This window comes from Humulus lupulus, chromosome 6 (assembly GCF_963169125.1).
Source record: "Humulus lupulus chromosome 6, drHumLupu1.1, whole genome shotgun sequence".
In the NCBI taxonomy this organism is placed as follows: domain Eukaryota; kingdom Viridiplantae; phylum Streptophyta; class Magnoliopsida; order Rosales; family Cannabaceae; genus Humulus; species Humulus lupulus.
Genome location: NC_084798.1, coordinates 41,957,775 through 41,972,884, shown reverse-complemented (window position 1 = coordinate 41,972,884; position 15,110 = coordinate 41,957,775). Strand labels below are relative to the sequence as shown.

The following is a 15,110-nucleotide window of genomic DNA, read 5'->3' as shown; positions in this document are numbered from 1 at the left end:
TTGACTCAATGCCAACACTGAACTATTGCAAAGTTCGGGGCATCGAGGGTGTCCCCACACGAGAGTGGGGTTGTTATTGTCATTTTAAAAGAATCCCAAATTTATAGGGAAAAAGTGGGAAATTACCTGAAAAGGTGATATTATCAGGATACGAGCGTTAAAACACTAATCAGAACCCTATTTCTTAAGGTACACGAAACCTATAACCTATTACCCCATAACCTAAAGAAAGGCACCATTTTTATCTGTTTTCACCGAACCTTTTTTCCTAAACACATTTTTAATCACTACAAAGTTACCCAAATCAGAAACTGCCTAGTGAAAAAGAGATTTCAAGAATCTGGTAGAAACCATAAAAACTTTTTTATGCACAGAGGAAACATACGTAAAAAAAAATACATATAGGAAGATCAGAGAGCTTACACAATGTGGACTGTGGGTATGAAGATATCATCGACTGTAGAAGAGGTAGCAGGAACGATCCTATGAAGCCCAAGGTGGAAAGAGTGCTTTGCTTCTTTGGTTTGGAGAACATGCAAGGAGAGCTCTAGTTAGTGTTAGTTTTTCTTCTGAAAGTTATAAAGCAAAAGTGAAAAGGTAGAAGATGGTGAATGGGTTTAAATAGGAAAAAATGTGGTGCTAAAAGGGGGAATTTGAGCCCTTGATCTGGGTTAAGGTATGATCTAAGAGACCACGTTCGATTTAGAGAATTGGCAGCAAAAAGGGAATAGGAAGGGGCGTGCACAGAGAAAAGAGTACTCGAGTACTCTCGGTATGCAATCACTTAATGACACATGTTCACACTTGAGTGTGGTAGATAAGCACGCTTTTAGAAAGTGAAGTTCAAAAGTTCCCTTCTCAAAGGATTCAAACCAACACTTTTGAGGGGGCAAAATATTACACCCAAATTGCGAGAATAAAATAGATAGGCTCGAAATGTCAGGTCGCGTATACGAATACTAGCAACACACTTGTAAGAATTATCAAATGGTTCCAGATCTGCTATCAGCATTTTAGTCTACTTATAGATTAATCACTAGCGATCAAAGTTGAAATGCATCGTTTGAGCCTGAGTTGCGGGCTCGAAGGCACCAACCATCTCCAAGGAACGTACTCGAAGAAATTACTAGATGAAGAGGAGGTTATAACTGGAACGGTGAGCTCGAACTCTGGACTGGTCTCAAAAGCACGTCAGCAATACGGTCGAGCTTAGCAACGCGTTTCACATGCGGGAATGCTGTTAGGAAATCCCTATTTCATAGGGATTCGTTATTATCAGATATAAAATCCCTATTGTTATGAGATATTATGTAACAAATGCATTTATGATATTTATTTCAAATTAATATTATTGATTATAACTTCTCTGAATCAAAGGAAGATATTCTCATGACCAAGTCTATAAATAGTCTGGTCTGATTCAATTGTATTCACGCACAAATTGTACTGAGGAATTACTCTCTCAAATTAAGAACCGAAGTAAAAGGGTTGTAATACCCTTCAGGGCCGTGTTTTCTTTGTTCCACTTTTCACTTCGATTTTTTCATAAAAACTGAAGTGGAAAGTCCCAATATAGTGTGCAAACCAAACATGTCCATTGTCTATTTTCTATTTTAACTTCATTTTTTTAAGAAACCAAAGTAGTAGCATCTTTTTATGTACTACCATTCCTAAAATCGAAGTAAAAACTCATTGAAAGACTTTTACTTCAGTTTTTTTATATTCTATGTGTAAAAAACGAAGTAAAAGCCTATATTTCTAGTAGTGAATGATGAGTAATAATAGTGACTCGTGGACTAGGCATATTTTAACTGTTGAACCACGTAAAAAACTTGTGGATTCTTCTATTTTTTCTGTATCTGTGTTTAGTGCTCTTCATTTCTAAGTTAACGAAAAACGACGTCAACACATACATGGAAATTAAATATGATAAAATTATTTCAGGTGGAATATTAATCTTTCCAATATGTTATCTTATTACATAATTAAAATATGTCCACTATAAAAATTATTTAATCCAATTTATCTTTCCAAACATGATCTAAAAATTATTGTAATAACTTCCAATAAACAATTAAAGTTATTAAGAGTTGATCAATCTATCATAGATATAATAGTCCTGCATGCCATTAGTTAGTTTGGAACTTTGCTGTTATCTTATATCTACAATGGATATTGAGGAGAAAAACAATATGGTGTAGCTCCACAAAAGAGAGAAACTCCCAAATAAATAAAAAAATCCAATGTAAGTACTTATTATTGATTTTATTGGGTGTGAGCATAAAATCTCATATTGATAAATGAAATATAATATAATATATAAGAATGAATTTATAAAGTACATTATCTGTTTCAAATAATAATAAAAAAATCCTCGAAATTAAATTTCTAAAAATTATTGGGATTGATAATTATACATGTTATGTTCCAGCTTAGCACAAGTTCTCTTATTATTGCTAAAAAAATAGTAATATGGTCAAAGACACAAGTTTTAAGGTTGAAAAGGGAGAATCATTATTTTGTTGTGTGGGTTTGGTCAAATACTTGAGAGTTCATATCAGATTTTCCCCTAGCTATATAGGCTCATACAGTTTGATTGTGAGTGCATTCATTTTAGGCTTTTTATTAGATGGTGGGCAGGAGAAAGAAAGCAATTAATTCCTAAGGCAAATATAACTTTGAAAGAGTGAGTCAGCAAAAGTAATAATAGTACCAATATCTAATTATAATAAATACTTCATAATAACCTAACCACTCTTTACCTGTATTGCATATTTTGTTGAATCGTATTGTCCTTATTTCATTAATACCGTATTTATTATGCATCTGCTGGCTAGTGAAGACAGTCAGTAACATTGTTCAATTTGGTTCGGAGAATAATTGCAGCTTTGAATACTTTTATTTTACGAATGGAGTTGATCGAATGTTGAGATGATTATATATATATATATATATATATATATATTTATATAAAAGTGTTATTATCATACGTTCAAATATAGTATGGAAAAGACATGCATGGTGTGGTCCGAAATAATTATTATATCTACATGCATGGTGTGGTCAAAATAATTTATTTCAATATCTACATGCATATTGTGACTATTATAATCAACAACCTTAAAAAAATATATAAATAAATATCGGTTAAAAATCAAAATAATGATAATAATAATAATAATAATAATAATATAATAAAGTAAATCATATTAAAAACATAATTAAAATAATACTAGTTAAAAGTTATCCTTCAATGACGGACTTTAATTATATTATAACAAACCATAATCATTTTTTAAGTAAGATTTTTTTTCTTTTGTGACGAAACATTTCCTCGTCAAGGTATTTAAAAAACTTTAAGTAACATTCGCTGGCTTCCTGTCCACTTGAGTCTTTGGAATTATTGGTGAGCTATATATATATATATATATATATATATATACATACATAGTTACGTCCTATATTATGAGTTAGACTCATATTCGGTAAGTTCTACGATTTTTCATATTTGTTACATAGTATGTTGTAGTACGTAGCACATATATGGTCATCATGAGAGTATACCACTTTTTACATTTATTATATACACAAGTTTACAAATATTATTTTTACACGATATATGATTAATTAATCAAATAACGAAAATTAATTTAAATATACATTTGAAAGTTTTTAAGTATCAAATTACTCATTAATAAAAAAAAATATTTCCTCATGTCATCCTTTATATATACTTCATTATTAATTAGATTTCGGATTTATTATTATAATATTTTTAAATATGAGAATATATATGTTGAGGCCGATATATATAAAGTATATAGATAAAATATAGGGGAATTCTCTTATAGGAGTTTCACTTTAAGCCCTATCGGTGATGCTCTTAATGTTCTCGACCCATGAATAGTTTTCGACGCGATTTTTTTTATGACTGTGTATATTGTAGCTATTTAGGGCATCCTGCAAATTTTCGGAAAATTCCGAATAATTTACCGTACCGAAAACTAGGTTTAAACATGTTGTTGCACGCGTGAATAATTTTTTTTATGCGCGTGGAAAGCAACATGTTTGAACCTAGTTTTCGGTGCTATAAACTATTCGGAATTTTATGAAAATTTGCAGGATGTTCTAAATAGCTACAATATACATGGTCATAAAAAAAACCGCACAGAAAACTGTTCAGGGGTCGAGAAACAGTGAGAGCTCTACCGTTAGTGCTTAAAGTGAAGCCCCTATAGAAAAATTGTCCTAAAAATATATATAAATATCTCTTCTATATAAAAAATGTGTAGATAAAAGAAATTTATATATATATATATATATATCTCTTCTATATAAAAAAATGTGTAGGTAAAGGAAATTTTTAGTTTTAACTATTTATTTTGTGAACTTTAACGAAATATTCTAAATATTTAACTAAATATACTTTTAAAATTAACTAAAAATAAATATTTAATAATTATATTAATATAAATTCAAATATTATAAAATAGTATTATTATAATAATATTTAATATAAGACTACATATATAATAATTCTATTAATATAAATTTAAATTCAAAGTTATAAATAAGTATCATTATTATAATAATATATAATACAAATCTAGATATTTAATAATTATATTAATATAAATTTAAATATTATAAAATATAATTATAATAATATATAGTACATAATCTTAATTTTTATTAGAAATTATCATTTAAGTTTAAAAGAGTTATCATATTATATATATTTTAAAAAATTATAAACAATGTTTTAGTTTAATTTTTCATTTAATATGTTTATGTCATTCATTTATATATAATATTGTTTATTTACTGAAATTTATATTACAATGATACAAATTTAATAAAAATAATTAATAAATTCTATAAATAAAACTAAATAAACGTGCATTATAAGTTGTTTGTATCTAGTAAATATATATATATTCACATATAAAGCAATGAGTATTTCTATTTGACATAATGTACCCACAACACTACAAAAAATGTCACTCTTTAATTGGTTATCGATACCCAATAATAATTATTAAATTAAATTATACGAAAACGGATATTAGATTTCACCAATTACACCAAATATGGCATTTGTAATATTGGGCACCATGCTCCTTACCAATTCTCCAAAATAGTTATATAACATGATAAATTAAATACATATAAAAAGAGCTGGGAATAGATACTAGAGTAGTAGTAGTAGGCTATCATCATGCATGATAGCATTTATTCATTTCAATATAAATGGTTAGAAAGAGCTCAAATGACCCTGCAGGTTATATAGTATTGGCAACATCCAAGTCATAGCCTGATAGATCGACCGTCATTAATTGCCTGAATGAAATTAATCTGTCTTCAACTTGCATTCTTCCAATTCTTCCTCCTCACATATAATTATTGTATAACAATTAATTGGTCAATTTTTTTTTCTTCTAATTAAACTACTACACAATAGGATTTTCTTCTCGATTTTTTTCCTTAATACACTATAGTTTTTTTACAGTGAAAACTGTATTATATTCGACTGCAGAGAAAAATACTATTTTTCACTGTGATCCTTTTTTAAAAAAAAAGCAGTAAAAATAGTATTTTTCTCTATAATTTTTTTAAAAAATTAAACGGCAGAGAAATATTTTTTTAATATATAATTAAATTTATTTTATTTTCGTATATAATTTGATTTCGGATTAATTTTTTTTAATACTAATAAAATTATATTAATAATAATATATTAAATACAAAATTATATTTAAAATTTTTAATATAAATACCATATTTTATATAAATAAATTTATATAATAATATAACATATAAAATATTCTTATATACGTAATTTTATAAATAATTATCTAAATAAACATAATGTATAAATTAAAATTAAGAAAAACATTCATATATCATTACTAATTAAAAAAATGTCATTTATATATATATACATAAGTAGTTCAATATATATGCATAAAAAAATTAATAAGAACATACGAATCAAGTTAGTAAGTTATACATAAGAAAAATTAAATTTCATAAATAAATGATATCAATCTTTTTAACCAGTCGGTTTGTAGTGGGATTAGATCATCATTGACACTGAATATATTTTTGTCAAACCACTACAAAATTAACAAGTAAATACAGATGATTAAGTAATATATATATATATATAGTTCTTCTTAAACAAAAAAATATATAAAATATAATATACTTTCTTCTTGATAACTTCTGTCGGATTTGGTGCATTTACAATATCATAAATGTATCTTAATACATAAAAACCATATTCATGACCTTTTTTTCCTTTAACGATGATTTAGGGGCAAGTATCGTCTATGACCCATATAACACATTTTGTGCCCATTCGGCAGACAACGAGCCCATGTATTAGTGAAACATATTGGACATCCTTGGTAACTTTTTGTGCTTAATCCTGACACATTACCATATGCCAGGAAATCATTACACTACAAAAATCAGGGCCTATACCGAGAACAAATGTCCTCGGTATAAGCCGAAATGTCCTCGGTATATCTTCTACCGAGACAATGTCGTCGGTATAAAATTGTCGGTACAGCCGCGTCGGTAAAACAAAACTTCTACCGACGACATTAAAAATGTTCTCGGTATAAGTTTTACCGAGGATAATGTCCTCGGTAGAAAGTGACAAATGTCCTCGGTACAACAAACCCCAATTTCTCATCGTACTGGTATATACCGACATCTTGGTGGTATATACCGAGGACATTGTCCTCGGTATAGACTTGTCCCCAATTTTTTTTTATATTTGTTATTCCCTTATTTATTTATTTATTTATTTTGAATTAAATATAAGAAAATAGAATAAAATTAAAACACTTATATTAAAAATATAAATAAAAACATAAGAGTGTATTCGTTGAATTAAAATAAAGACTTGTCTTAAACATGATAATGTAATAGTCAATTGTAATAAAATTCATACATAAGTCCTACTGAGTCGGTGCTCCAACATCAAGATCATCGGGTGGTGGTGGTGGGGCAGATTGAGATCCCGGGGTGATACAATGAGTCCGGACATGCTCCTCTAACTGTCGAAGACGCTCTCTCATCTCAGACAACTCTTCATCTCTAGTTTGTGAAGGACGAAAATCAAATGGAGTTCGGTCCCTTATGTTAAGGATACGTCCATATCCTTTCTGGTGGCCCCGGCGTTTTCCGAAGACATTTTGTACCAAAGATATGTCTTCATCTTCAGGCGCACTCGAAACTGGTGTGGAACTCTCAGTATCAGTTGCCTGTGTCTGCTGTGTGTCGCGGTATGCACGCAATTCCTCCTGTGATACAATGTATAATGTAATTAAAATTTTGAAACAATTAAAATTTTGAAAAATGTTTAAAAAAACTTAACGTACCCAAGTATTTTTTGCTGTCTCTGTCACCCACCCTGTGCCTGATTTATGGTGAGTATCCATCCAGCTATCCGGGATGGACTCAAGTTGCCCAGTCTCTAAATTGCGCTGTCACGTACATATATTTTTATAAAATTAAAAATTAAACGTAAATAAGAAAAATAAACTAAAAAATAATTAATTAACTAACCTTTTTATAGCGTAAGGCTGGGATTGACTGAGAACCTCCATAGCTAAGCTCTTTCAGTTTCTTTCTATTTTCCTTGTTGACCACAGAACGTTTCTGCAAAAAGTTATCGTTAGTAATATATTTAATTAAGATAGTTAAGTTTAGCAAGAAATTAATACCGTAATTTCTGGGCGACGGAAAAAATCAATTGCTTTTTGCCACTGCGTATCCGTGCAACTACCATAACGATTTTGTGGCCCATTAATCGTTAAGTGCTCTTTAATATCGTACTTCCAGTCAGAATACTTTTTAGCACACGAAGTATCAATGCCTCTCAAGATCCCAGGCATATGCCCTTCTCCATATCTAGTACGCCCAATATCAAACAAATCATCCTAATTTACAACACATTTATTAGTAAATATCATATATAACATAAAATGAGAATTAACATAAAAATACATAAACTACTTACTTCCAAATGTGCAAGTATTCTTTCTTTCGAGGCATTTGGTACTTTTGACCATTGAGGACAATCCGGATCTGTGTACTGTCGAACAAGTAATCCGAGCTCTCTTGAGAAATTTGAGCTGTACTCTCCGATCTCTTTATATGTTCTCCCCCGCACATCCCACTCGAGAGGGAGAGGACGCCCCAACTGTTCCCTCTTTTCCCGCGTGTTCAATCCCTTATGGCGTCCACGTTTAACTCATCAATCAATGGTCTTAAGAAAACATCAAAATCTTTTCCTGGCGAATGAGGTCCCGGAATTAATAAACTCAACATGAAATTAGTTTCTCTCATGGACAACCATGGTGGCAAGTTATATGTCGTCAACACTACTGGCCACATACTATAAGACAGACTCATATTACCAAAGGGATTGAATCCATCTGCAGCCAATCCAAGCCGCACATTCCTGGGTTCCATTGCAAATGTTGGATTATTTCGGTCAAAGTCCTTCCAAGCTTTCCCATCAGCAGGATGACGCAATACACCATCTTCTTTTATACGTTGCTCGTGATGCCATCTCATATGTTGAGCAATGTGCCTCGATGCATATTTTCGCATTAACCTAGGGGTTAAAGGAAAATAACACATCACTTTATGAGGCACTTTCTTTCCCTTGGTGTTCTTGTCCACCCATCGATCCTCTCCACAAACAGGACATTTGCTTTTTCCAGCATGTTCTTTCCAAAACAGTGCGCAATCATGCTTGCAGACATGGATTGACTCGTAGCCCAATCCAAGTTTCCGCAACAACCTTTTCGCTGCATAGTGCGATTTTGGAAGCTTATTTGGGGCTGGAAATGCATCATGTAACAACTCCAGCATTCCATCAAATATTTTGTTGGGAATTTTTCCCAACACTTTGAAATGCATTAACTTCACTAGGAAATTCAATGAAGTGTAATTTTGACACCCGGGGAATAATGGAGCCTCGATCTCAGCAAACAAATCGTTATAATGTTGCCCACTCCTGTAGTCAGTTGTAGGTATCTCTTGACCGCGCTCATTCTCCGCTTGTTCGTCATTGTCATTTTGCATAAGATCAGTGAGAACATCCATCATTTCATCTTCATCATTTTGATCTATCCGAGCTCTCATTGGTATTATTTCATCCTCTCCATGCCAATGCCAATTGGTATATTTCCGTAGAAAACCATTTACAAAAAGATGATTTTCTAATACATCAATCGTCTGAAATTCAACGTTGACACACCTCCTACACGGACATTTCACCAATCCCCTTGAGTCAACGCACTGCCGGGCTCTCTGGAGAAAATCCATCACACCAGCCTCATACTCATCGGATAATCGATCTGTCAAATTAATCCAACTCTTGTCGATCGACATTGTATGAATGTAGCACTGCACGGAACACTAATCATCAAACTTACAATCAATTTGTGTGTGTCCTAATTCAGAGAGAGGCAAATGTAAGAGTCTTCAATGACTCACCCTCTCTAAACGGGTCTAAGGCTTCTTGTGATGAACACTAAAAAAATATAATATTATCACTATGTGATAATAACACTATTATATCTTTGGTAATAATTTCTTATTACCAAAGAAAAAAGCAAATATAATTAAATATGTTTTTTTTAATGTCTTATGCTTTTTGAAGTTAATTATGTTGTTTTATGATATCTAACTATAATATATTTCAGTGTAAATATTATTAAACTTATTTAAATTTGACATATTAATTTAGTATTTATTAAATTACATATTTTACTTATGCTTTATTGAATAGTTTGATTAATTTAAACAAAATTTCTAAAATTTGTTTAAAATTTATTTAACTACTTTAGGATTAATTTTTATTTTTATTAAAATTTAGTTGCATAATGTTAATGTTAATTTTTTTTAATCTTAATTTTAAAATATATTATTTATATAAAAAAAATAAATTATTCAAAAATTGAAAAAAATATATTAAAAAAAATATAGAAAAATTAAAAACAACTAACAAATAATATTAAAAACATATTTTTAAAATTTTAATTTTAATAATGATTAAAACTAACAAATATTAAATTTAATTTTTTTAATTTTAATTTTAATTTTAATAATGGTTTTCTAATAATATATTTGTTAATTTTATTTAATCAGAACTAACACATATTATTTTTTTACATATTAATTTAGTATTTATTAAATTACATATTTTACTTATGCTTTATTGAATAGTTTGATTAATTTAAACAAAATTTCTAAGATTTATTAAAATTTAGTTGCATAATGTTAATGTTAATTTTTTTAATCTTAATTTTAAAATATATTATTTTACTTATCAATTCACTATTTATTAAATTAGAAATTTTATTGAGTACTTCTACTAATATTCACAATATCTCTAAATTTTACAATTCTAAAAAAATATTAAATATGTTTACTAATATGTTTAATACACATAAAATTCACCAAAACAACATAGAATTTATTTAAAAAAAAATACTAATCAATCATATAACAATTTTCCAATTCCTAATATCATTTTTACTAATACATATTTTGAAAACCTAAAAATAAATACATTCTATCTAATATAATAATTTCATATTTTTATTAAAATTAATATTATATTATTTATATAAAAAAACATAGATTATTCAAAAATTGAAAAAAAAAATTTTAAAAATACAGAAAAATTAAAAAAAACTTACCAATGCCTTCAATATCTTGTTAGCAATCTCTTTAGTCCAACAAAAACCGAATACCCAACCTTCAAACAAAAATTACAAAATATCATTATACAATTTCATAAATATATATATATATATAAAATGAATAAATCGTTAGAATTACTTTAAGATTTATTACTTATTTAAATAAAATTTCAGGATTAATGTTTATTTTTATTAAAATTTGGTTGCATAATGTTATTGTTAATTTGATTTAATCATGATTAAAAATATGTTATACAACTTATCAATTCACTATTTCTTAAATTATAAATTTTATTGAATATTTTTCATTCTAAAAAAAATTGGGCAGCATAACGGCTGTATTTTCATATATCCCAAAATTTAAAAACCTGCAAATAATACATAAAAAAATATCCAGTCGCAGAACATACACAAAGCAATACAAATACATTGTAAATGACTATATAATTTATAATTATTACTCTAAATTTTATTAATTATTCAATTTTCTATTTAAAATATCATAATTCTACTAGAAATTAACAACAAAAACAAAGCATCAATATTCATCAACACTAAGAATAAAAAAATTAACAACAACAACAAAATTCAAATTAAATAAACAAAACTCACTCTAATAATCAAAATTTATTAACCAAATCTAATAATCTAAAACTAAAATTATTTAACTCAATCTAAAAAACAAACAATCAAATATTAAATTTTCATATAAACATATATTTATAACTAAAAGTCAAATTATATACCTAAAAAATAAATTATTAAATTAATAAATTTTCATACTAATAAATTAATTATTTATCATAGGATTAAACTAACTAAATCTTAAAACTATATATGTATTTTACAAAAATACTACACAATATATTATTTCCTCTAAATTGGATATCACTAAATTTTTAACTAATTTTCATCACAAATTATTATTTTTACCTATTTTAATTACATAACCAGAAATTATATATATAATATAACAAATAACAATATATTAACAATATTAAACAAATTATAAATAAAACCCTAAATATATTTATGCAAAAAATATAAATAAAACCAAAAAATTACAAAGAAAATGTGAAATACCTCTAAAACCGCTGATATACAATGCAAAACCTGAAAAAAATACCATGAAAAACTCATTATAAAAAATCAAAACTGAAAAAAAATTTAACAATTTATACAAAAAAAAAAACTGAAATATTTGTAAATCATTACCTCAATAAGCCTTATAGCCACTTAAATCACCTTTGGAAGGGAAACTTTGACCAAAAACAAAGTTTGTGGGGGCCGAAATCCAGGAAAACAGAAATGGGGGGGGGCGGAGAAATTGGGGTTTGGTGTTTTTCCGTTTCAGAGAAATGAGCTCTCTGTTTGGGGAAGATGAAGATTATAAAGACCCTATACCGAGAACATGTTCTCGGTATAGGGTCCTCGGTACACAAACTAAAATGAAATAACCGCGTAAAAAAGGCGGGAGTCTGAATTAACTATACCGAGTACACGTTCTCGGTAAAGACCTCGGTAAAGACCCTATACCGAGAATCTGTTCTCGGTATAGGGTCATTGGTACACAAACTAGGATAAAAAACCGCGTAAATGAGGCGGGTGTGTAAAAGATCTATACCGAGAACTTGTACTCGGTACGATGTTCTCGGTATAGGACGTTTTTTTTGTAGTGTTAACAATCAACAACAACAAACCTTTTAAGTTAAAGACTTCTTTCTTAAAAGCATCATGCATAATTTCAATTAATATATTAATCTTAAGAAAATTGTGCAAAGTTTCCTCTGTTTCTATAGCATATCCAAATTATTACAACTTATAAATTCAATTCAAATAAACACAACAATCAATATGCATAATTTTTTCCATAAACCACCGCAGCACACAGAATTCGCATAACCTACTTCACTAAGACACGTGTTCTCAATCTTCGGTTATCTTCGCAACACACAATTTTATCTCGGAACCTACTTCTCTACGGATGAATATCTAATATATATTAACACTCCTCTAACAATAGTTTGTATGATATCAAAAAGAAAAATAAAACATTAAGTAGTAATTATTACTCACCTTCAAAAGTAATCTTCAACAATTTTAACACATACACTTCAAATTCAAACAAGGATTTCCTACAATAAAAGTTTAAACAATGGTTAGTAAATATGATAATTGGTATGATTTAAAGTATTCAAAATTATTTATTAAATTAAAACAAGTAAAATCAAATTTTAACTAGTAACTTTCTGATAAATTAGTTAAACCACTAAAATTAAATTTACTAAACCATAATTTTAAAATTAGTGATATATTAATAATAAATTTGGATTCCTAAAATAATTAACAAAAATTAACTTAAAAAATTCATTATGTAAATAATATAAAAATTTATGTAAAAGACAATATTATAATATAAAAAATTATGTAAAAAACAATATATTGTAAATAGTTAACATAATTAATATTAACATTATGAAAAAATAAATACATTAGGTATTAATATCCCATAATCCGAAATATTAAAAAAAAATCACGTTTAAGAGATCAATACATGTTGTTGAGGCATGACAATTTCTTCTAATCCTCCACAAACATTCAAAATGTCCAAAAATTGCAAAAAAAATGAACATATAAACATATATTAAAACTCCATTAGACTCCCTCGAAATTTCTTCATTTTTGCCCTAAAACTTCAAAATAAATCATTTTTATGAATATATACATGATTTGAAGCATTAATGTGTAAAACAATTAAAAAAAACACATAAAAATGGTGAAAATGGTGAATACTGTGGCTGAGGATGATAGATTTTCCATTCTCACACGCGACTCGAATGAGAGAAATGAGGAGAGTGAAGGGTCGGGGTCGAGTATGGGGAATGGGGCTTTTCTTTGTGGTTATTTTGAAAAGAAAAAAAAACCGAAGAGAAAAGTCTTCGCCTCCCTATTCAAGGATTTTCTCTGCGCTTTTTTATTTATGGTTGAAAAAAAACGTAAAGAAAGTCTATAGTTGTAGTAATGTTATTAGTTTAAATGATTATGTAAATACACTTTGAGTTAAATAATTACAATTAATAATTAATGATTATTAAGTCTTTTTATACAACACTCAAAACATGTATATCTCTTCTATATATAAAAAGTGTGTAAATAACGGAAATTCTTGGTTTTAGCGGTTTTTTATTTTTTTCTGATAACTTTAACAGAATATTCTTATATTTAACAGAATATTCTTTATATTTAACAGTAGATTTAGGGATACACATTTTTTCCATGCGGACAGGGCTCTAAGGGGACTCGCCCCTAATGGGGCGGGGAATCCCCGTCTAAATGGGGAACGGGGTGGGGATGGAGATAATTTTCAATCCCCGAATGTTAAATGGGGTGGGGAAGTACGAGGATATCACTCCCTACCCCGACGGGACCCCGTTTATATTTTTATATATTTTTGTAATATTTTATATCTTTCTTTATGTGTTATTGTAGTATAGAGTAACTTTTTTAATATTTTAAATTTTATTTAGGATCATGTTTACTATTTTAAATAATAAATATTGTAAAATATTTTAATTTACATATAATTTATGACTTTTATTTTAAAATTTATTTTTTTAAATAAATAAGTTCCCTGTGGGGATTCCCCACTCCAATAGGGGATTCCTCACCCCGCCCGCGACGGGGAATAAGCGGGGATGAGGATTAAAAATATAAATGGGGAAGGGGATAGGGGAAACACTTCCCGCCAATTCCCCGTCCCGTGTGCATCACTAAGTAAATTATAAATATGACTTAAATTTAAATAAGTTTAAATAAATAAATAATTAAACAAATTAAAATAGGTTATTTTCGAGATATTTTACAAGATAATTATTTAAAAATAGTAATACCATGCATTTTATAACTTAATTAAAATTTAATTAAACTTAATATTATATTAAACATATAATATATAATCTTTTGTTGTGATTGCCAAATTAAAAAACTATAACAAATATAAACTTAAACATAAATAAATAAAGTAATTAATTAAAATAGAATATTTTAAAGATATTTTATGATAATTTAAATAATTATATCATATTTATTTAAAAATAATAAATGTACACATATTAATTTTTTTTATCTTATAAATATGTGTGATAGTTTGTTTTTTCTTAAGTGATTGAAGTTTTTTTCTTCATCAAATTGACTAAAGGACATTGCGATATATATTATAAACTAAAAATAATTGATGCATATTTACTAATGTCTATGTGTATTATATATGTATTATATGTATAGTTTTCCCAGTAACGGAATTCATTAGTTTCAGTTGAGTAACTACTCATATTTGGTTGCCACTTAAACAACATGCATATAATCATGTGTTTAGCTAGC

At 28.0% G+C, this 15,110-nt stretch overlaps 1 protein-coding gene across 1 annotated transcript; it reads right to left on the bottom strand.

Annotated features, from left to right (window-relative positions):
* Nucleotides 1-6,968: 6,968 nt before the first annotated feature.
* LOC133783984 (uncharacterized) lies at nt 6,969-8,236 on the bottom strand. The gene is made up of 4 exons (XM_062223548.1): nt 8,033-8,236; nt 7,737-7,952; nt 7,579-7,671; nt 6,969-7,313 (listed from the first exon to the last, which is right to left on the bottom strand). The coding sequence occupies exons 2-4, from the start codon at nt 7,905-7,907 to the stop codon at nt 6,969-6,971; spliced, it is 609 nt and encodes a 202-aa protein (XP_062079532.1). The 5' UTR covers nt 7,908-7,952; nt 8,033-8,236.
* Nucleotides 8,237-15,110: the final 6,874 nt, after the last annotated feature.

Bases quoted from the DNA above. Each gene is read 5' to 3' on its own strand.
- LOC133783984 (XM_062223548.1), bottom strand. From the start codon at position 7,907: ATGCCTGGGATCTTGAGAGGCATTGATACTTCGTGTGCTAAAAAGTAT. The intron at 7,672-7,736 runs GTATTAATTTCT...AACTTTTTGCAG, and splicing joins TCCGTCGCCCAGAAATTACG to AAACGTTCTGTGGTCAACAA. The intron at 7,314-7,578 runs GTTAGTTAATTA...ATTGTATCACAG, and splicing joins CAGCCTTACGCTATAAAAAG to GAGGAATTGCGTGCATACCG.